The 7,382-nt window shown below is 41.2% G+C and overlaps 1 protein-coding gene across 1 annotated transcript; it reads right to left on the minus strand.

The window, feature by feature from the left end:
* Positions 1-4,216: 4,216 nt before the first annotated feature.
* Positions 4,217-7,225, minus strand: LOC311233601 (zinc-binding protein A33-like; the record flags this gene model as incomplete). The annotated part of the gene is made up of 4 exons (XM_084320568.1): positions 4,217-4,899; positions 5,790-6,030; positions 6,185-6,280; positions 6,830-7,225. The coding sequence occupies 4 exons, from the start codon at positions 7,223-7,225 to the stop codon at positions 4,217-4,219; spliced, it is 1,416 nt and encodes a 471-aa protein (XP_084176694.1).
* Between the last annotated feature and the right edge of the window lie 157 nt (positions 7,226-7,382).

A 7,382-nucleotide genomic window follows, 5' to 3' on the forward strand; every position in this document is an offset into this window, starting at 1 on the left:
TTTGACAGGCATTGTTTATAGTCCAAGACTGACTAACCAATTCATTTATACATACTGTAGTTTGTGCGCTTTTCCATGCACATTTTTTGTTTTGTTTTCAGTGCAATAAAATAGTTCTGGATTACTGTTCAACAGTTCAAAGTCGTCTTTACCTTCTCTGTTTGGTATCCACAGTTTAAAACTTGACAGTCTTCCCTCCTGTTTGATACCCACTTTGACCCTTCGAACCTCCCTCTCAGAGTGCAGTTCCCTCTCTCAGAGCGCAGTTCCCTCTCTCAGGGTGCAGTTCTAGACCTGACTCCTACAGTTTTAAAGCCCGACAGTCTCTTGTTTGATACCCACACAGTTTAATACCTGACAGTTTTGTACCTGTAATAAAAAGTTGTAGACAGAGTAAAATAATACAGTGCAATAATAGAATAGTAGAATAGAATAGATAGTAAAATTATGCAATAGAATGGACAGAGTAAAATAGTGCTACAGTACAATCAACATAATAAATAAAGGACGATCCGGTCAGTTTGTTGTAGGCCTCAGTGTGTCGTGTATGATCGATTGATTGATTGAAAACTTTATTAACAGATTGCAGAATGGGTACAATACAGTACGGCTCAATACACAAACATTGTAAGGGGATGCAGACCAGAGAAAGACTTTCGTCTTTCGTCCCCCATTTTCAATTAATCATAACATATATGACATACACGACATACAGATAGACAGTACTGCTACATCTATACATTTATGACATACCAGATTTACAAATACAGTACTGTTTGTGATACAAAAAAGAGTCTAAAAAAGAGAGTATATACATTTGACGTGGAAACTGTACATTGGAGGAGGTTGGGTAGGTGGGGGGGGGGGGGGACTGTACATTGGAGGGGGCGGTTGGGTGGGTGAGGGAAACTACAACTGTACAAGCAAAACTGTACATTGGAATATCGACTAAACCTTACTTGGTCCCAAGAAGAGGGTCTCGTGTATTTTTCGGTTACGACATTTACTGTACATTGGGTTAGGATATTTACAGGGGCCAGCCGCCAGTTTCGAACGGCAGTCTCTCATAGGTCTTCTTTGAGAGTGGTTTTGAAAGTGGGTAGTGATTCACATTCCTTTACAGCTGTGGGTAGGGTGTTCCACATTGATGTGGCATAGTTGCGAAACGTGTTTAGTCCCTTGTTTGAGCCGAATCTGGGTTTGACATGATTTGTGGAGCTCCCTCTGGTGTTGTGATCGTGGTATTCACTGACCTTTGGGAAGTATTTCGACATGTACATGGGTACCTGAGTGGTGTTGTAGTGTAGTCACGAGGGACAGTAAGTGAAGTGGCTGTGGACGTTAAGCGGTACTGCAAGTAAACTCACTCCCCAGAGGCATCCAGACCCAATAGCAAGAAGTGAATTCACCTCTTGGTATAGTGGATGCCGCCCGCGACGCGGGAGACCGGGGTTCAACTCCCACTCAGGGCGATCCCTTAAGGCGAGACACTACAGGTGAATAGGGTAAAAAATTTAACTAATAGATATCACAATGAAACTTCCCCAGTTGATTAGGTACTTATATTAAGACAAGACTTTTTTGTATTACAAGTTTTCTGAAATTGTATGTTTAAATATGCAAATGAGGCATGATCTACTTAAATATGCACACATTTGCATATAATTCCAGGACAGAAATCTGAACATTGGATAAAGCCATTTTAAAAATTATAGTTTCATTTTGTTGACATATTAGAGAGCCAAAGGTTATTACAGAGGGGATTTTGGATATCTCTTTTTATCACTCCATAAATCAGAAAATACTCCATTCAGTCCATTTTTAATGGTACAATTCCATATTTCGCCATGTTTTTAGGAATAAAATGTGATATAAATCAGGGTATGAATGCGATATCAACAAACCCTTCTATAAATACCTTCAGAACATAGATATGAATAGAACTGGAAGGTTTGGTGTATGTGAGTGCTACTGAAGTGGAGATTTCTGGCTCAGAGTATGAGGAAAAACGCCTTGAAAGTTCTGTATTGTAAAATGCCATACTTTTTTTTAAACAGATATTTACAAACACAATACCTAATCAAACCATTAGTAATAGACAACCTAAACACATGCCTGATAACTGAATAATAATAATAATAATGATGTTATTGAACTGAACAGAACTACACACACGCTACAAACAGGCAAATAGGCAAAACATATTTGAATAGATATCACTATGAAACTTTCCCAGTTTATGTACATATAAACTAAGAAAAAATATATTGCAAGTTTTCTGAATTTTATGTTTATATATGCAAATGAGGCACTTCCCCATTAAATATGTGCACATTTATGGATGCAATAAGGCAAAATGAAGTAAAATAAACAACTAAATGTGTGTTATTGACGTTGTATTGTCACTAGTTTCATAGAAGACATGTTTAGGAAGCAAAATATAACAAAATCTCAAAATCAACAAAAAAAAGTATATTTGCCTATTCACCTGGGGTGTCTCGCCTTAACAGGGGTCGAATCGAAAAACACAATGCAGAGTAAGATCACACCGGCTACACGTGGTGCCGATAGACCCGGATGCCCTGGGTGGAGTGAGTTTAGGGGGGTGAGTGTAACGGAGGTACCGCAGTCTATCCACAGTCACGAGGGACAGTAAGTGAAGTGGCTGTGGACGTTAAGCGGTACTGCAAGTAAACTCACTCCCCAGAGGCATCCAGACCCAATAGCAAGAAGTGAATTCACCTCTTGGTATAGTGGTCTGTGATGCCGCCCGCGACGCGGGAGACCGGGGTTCAACTCCCACTCAGGGCGATCCCTTAACAGGGGTCGAATTGAAAAACACAATGCAGAGTAAGATCACACCGGCTACACATACACCACCAGCAGTTACAATGTTAAATCTGCAACAAAAACAAACAAGTATATCCCTGCAGCAGGGTGGCTGAGACACCAGACAATATAGTTCAGATAGGGTTCCCAAATTAAATTTGAATTGGTCTGTTTTTTAATGTAACATGCATGTAAGGTAATCAAATGGCACTAAGTCAAACAACACTCTGCCAGCCTTTTCATGAATCGACTCCAATAAAATGTTCTTCCTCACAGCATAAGTAAAAATACAGTATAGTCTCTTGTTTTTTATTTTATATCTGGTTGGGGGGCCCAGGATGAGGGACACTGGGTCCCTCTCTAGTGCCAAACCTAATAGTTTTTCTATTTCAGATAACACATTGGACCAGTACCTTTGCAGCCTGTAGCATGGCCAAAAACGTGCATTTTACGGCACATGGGTGAAAGAGTAGGCCTGAAATTATGTTGACGGTTGGGGGATTTGTACATTCTGTGTATAATCTCAAATTGTATTACTTTGGTATGATTGCAGACTGAAATTGATTTAGCATGTTTCCAGATATCGACCCAGCTGGAGTGATATAATGATAATAATAATGATAACTATAATAATTATATAGCACCTTTCATACATGGATTGCAGCTCAAGTGCTTCACAGCAAATAGCATAAAATTAACATAGTAATTTTGCATACAGTTGACAGAATTAAAGCAATGCATAAAGTGCAGACATAAGAATGGGTATAAAAAGACAATAAAAGTAGTGCAATGTAGAAATTGCAGACATAAGTGTTAAGATAATGATTGCAGCTTATCTTGTGTTGCATTCGGAGGAAAGGAATCGATGAGAGACGATGAACTCTTTAGCCTTTTTGGCTTGGTTTATTTTCACTTGAGCATAAACATTAATGTAGCACCTGCTACTTCAAGGTGAAGAGAAGAGAGAGAAGAAAGAGAACTGAGCAGGTGGACACACCCCCTTTATAAGCTCAGCGTGACGACACACATGTGCACCGCAAGAGCCTCTACCTTGCGCTTGAGCACCCCAAAGTGTTACAACAACAGTATTGCACTCTTAATATACATTGAACACAAACAGTATATGGCACATAATAATACAACTGATGACACTTGTATACCTTTACTCTTAACTCTTAACTCTTTTGACCTTTAATTCTGTCAGTTTTATTTTATTTGGTCATGTATTATTTTGTTCTGTTTTTGTTTTGCCATAGTTTTGTCCCTTCTACCCATGTAAAGCGTCTTTGAGCACCTGGAAAAGCGCTATATAAAATGGATGTATTATTATTATTAACAATAAGAATAGGCATAAAATAAGTACAATAAGTATACTGTCATGACTATATCACAGAGAGAGAGACACATCTGATTGGCAGATGTTTATATCAGGGTGTTTGGCATCACCAGCCGGTCCTATACTGAAGTATGGGTAGAGTTTCTCATTGAAGGTGTGTTCATGAGTGTAGATGTGAGTCATGTCTTCAGGGTCGTAGAAGGACAGCTTCCCCCCGTTATAGTCCAGCTGTACTCTGATCCTCTGGAGGCTCCTCTTCACTGTGAGGATCTCACCCAGACCATTAGTGTACATACCACTCTGATAACCTATAGCCCAGATACCATGTTCTGGTGATGTCTCTAGCTCATCTCTCTTGTTGTCAAATGACTCTTTAACTACACCTATATTCCAATGAGGATGGTCTCCCACCTCCACCTCCCAGCTGTGTTTTCCTGAGCTGAAGCTCTTAGAATCCAGAACAATGGCATACCTGTTCCTCTCTGGGTTGTCAGGGAGCTGCTGCTCCGTGTCTGTGTCTCTCACACTGGTCAGATCATCAGATATAGAGAGCCAGGGTGCTGCAGTGTTTGGGTCCAGAGTGACAGGAGTGAACTTGACCCTCTCCTTCATCTTCTCCCAGACTCTGAAGCTCAGGTTGCCCAGATGTTTGGCCTTGTCTATCAGCGCTCCTGAGACCAGCTGTGGACGAGGCAGGTTGCACTGAGCTCTGGAAGAACATTCAAGAGTCATTCCTGCTGTGGGCTTAGCTTCAGAGCCGCAGAGAAGAGAAATATATTGATTCTATCTTTTCTCCATCATGTTTCTAATACAAGAATTTCCACACAATAAATAAATAAATACTCAGAAAATTACACCAATTCCATAGACAAATAAAGTCGGTCCTCCTTCACAGAGCAGTAATTATGATATTTTTTGCAGAGTTCACCATGAATCATGAATTACACCATTTCCACTACCCTCTCAACTTCAGTCACATCATCCAGAAAAATGACAACAGCACCATTCATCCAAGAGGCGGTTTTAAAAGAGAGTCAGAGAGAGAGAGTGAGAGAGTCAGAGAGAGACAGAGACAGAGGGATAGAGAGTGATAGCAAAAGACAGTAAGAGAGAGAAAATGAGAGACAGAGGGAGAGAGATAAAGTCAGAGAGAGAGAGAGAGAGAGAGCAAAAGAGTCAGAAAGAAGAGAGAGCAAAAGAGTCAGAGAAAGAGAGAGAGCAAAAGAGTCAGAGAGAGAGAGACAGAGGGAGAGACAGTGATAGCAAAAGACAGTAAGAGAGAGAAAATGAGAGACAGAGGGAGAGAGATAAAGTCAGAGAGAGAGAGCAAAAGAGTCAGAGAGAAGAGAAAGAGAGCAAATGAGAGTTAGAGAAAGAGAGAGAGCAAAAGAGTCAGAGAGAGAGAGAAAAAGAGAGAGAGACAAAGATAGGAGAGAGGAGAGAAAGATAGAAAGAAATTGAGAGAAAGAGAGATACATGTAGAAAGAGATAGAGATGCGAGTGAGAAGAGAGATAAATCACTTACCTGTTCAGTGTGGTCTTGTAGTTCTATGGAGGTAAAGACAGATCAAGTTAAACACTACTAAACATCCTCAGCAGCATTCCCTATGAACTGAAGAGAGACCAGTCCTGACCTGCAGGAAGGAGCCGTCTTGAGCTCTCAGCTCCTGCTCTACGGCTCTGATTGTGTCTGAAAGGGTTGACATCTCTCTGTCCAGCCCCTCAATCTTCTCCTTCATCGTCTGGCTCTTCTGCTCCTCTTCCTCCTTCAGTGCAGCTACCCTGGCCTCCTCTTCCTCATGGAGAAACTGGTGAAGCTTCTTAAACTCCTCCTTAATCTGCTTCTCTGTGTGCAGGGCCTGGATCTGGAGATTATGGGGTTAAAATCATGTCTCTCCCACAATGGACTACAAATGTACAATAGGTCCCTTATTTTTACGGTGTGCAGGACGCAGGTTGAGTGCAGCTACAGTACAACCTTACAGTAAATAATTTATCATTAACACTGAATATTTGTACCTTTATGTGTTGTGCTGTGCGGTCGCATGTTTGTTTGATTTCTTTAAAGACCTGTAGCTTGTCACGTAACGTCTTCAGTAGAGCCTGGAGCTCCTTCTGCAATGGAATTCATTCATTCATGATGCATTTCACTTAAAAGATGCAAGTCTCCCCCTGAAGACTGAGCTGCTGCACCGGTTTCAACACACAGACTGGAGTACGTTTGCCACCCTGGACTCCCACACTGACATTGACTCCCACACTGACATTGACTCCCACACTGACATCGACTCCCGCACTGACATTGACTCCCACACTGACATTGACTCCCACACTGCTATTGACTCCCATGCTGACATTGACTCCCATGCTAACATTGACTGCCACACTGACTGCCATACTGACATTGACTCCTATACTGACATTGACTCTATACTGACATTGACTCCCATACCTATATTCACTCCTACACCTCCTCCGTTGTGGACTAATAAAAAAATCAAATCCAACATCAGTGTCTAAATCGAATCCAATCTAATTGTTCTGATTGTCTAATGTCTCTGTATTCATTAACAACGTGACAACACTGTAAATTAGTATAATTAATCTGTGTATTTATTGAGTACAATTAAAGATTTAATAAATTAATATAATAATGATGTTTACCTTATGATCCTCCAAAGCTTCCTCTATGGGGCAGCAGTTGTGGCTCTTGTGTTTTCTGGAGGACTGACACACCAAACAGATGGGCTGGAGGTCATCCAGACAGAAGAGCTTGAGTTCTTCTCTGTGCAGACTGCAGAGCACCTCAGAACCTGCTGGAGCTCCCTGGCTTCTTTCCCTGAAGGCCTCACACAGGTTCTTCAAAGCCAAGTTACGAGGAGGATTTGACATTGAAGAGATTTCCCTACAAAGTGGACAGTCCGCATCTTCTCTGTCTGTCCAGAATTCCTGCAGACAGGCTTTACAGAAGCTGTGGCCACACGACAAGAGGACAGGATTTCTATAGATGTCACGGCACACGGGACAAGACAGATCCTCTTCACAATGAGACGAAGCCATTTGTCACTCAGTAACACGCCCTCCTCTGGAATGCTCCCTGAAGTTTACTTTAACTTTTAATGACAACTGTTATAAACTTACTTAGATTCAGTCAGCAGCTGGTTGAAGTCACTGTTTGATCACTATTCCTTCCCGTGTTTGTCTAAAGCTAGTCCTA

Source organism: Notolepis coatsorum, assembly GCF_963971535.1.
Source record: "Notolepis coatsorum genome assembly, chromosome: 8".
Classification (NCBI taxonomy): domain Eukaryota; kingdom Metazoa; phylum Chordata; class Actinopteri; order Aulopiformes; family Paralepididae; genus Notolepis; species Notolepis coatsorum.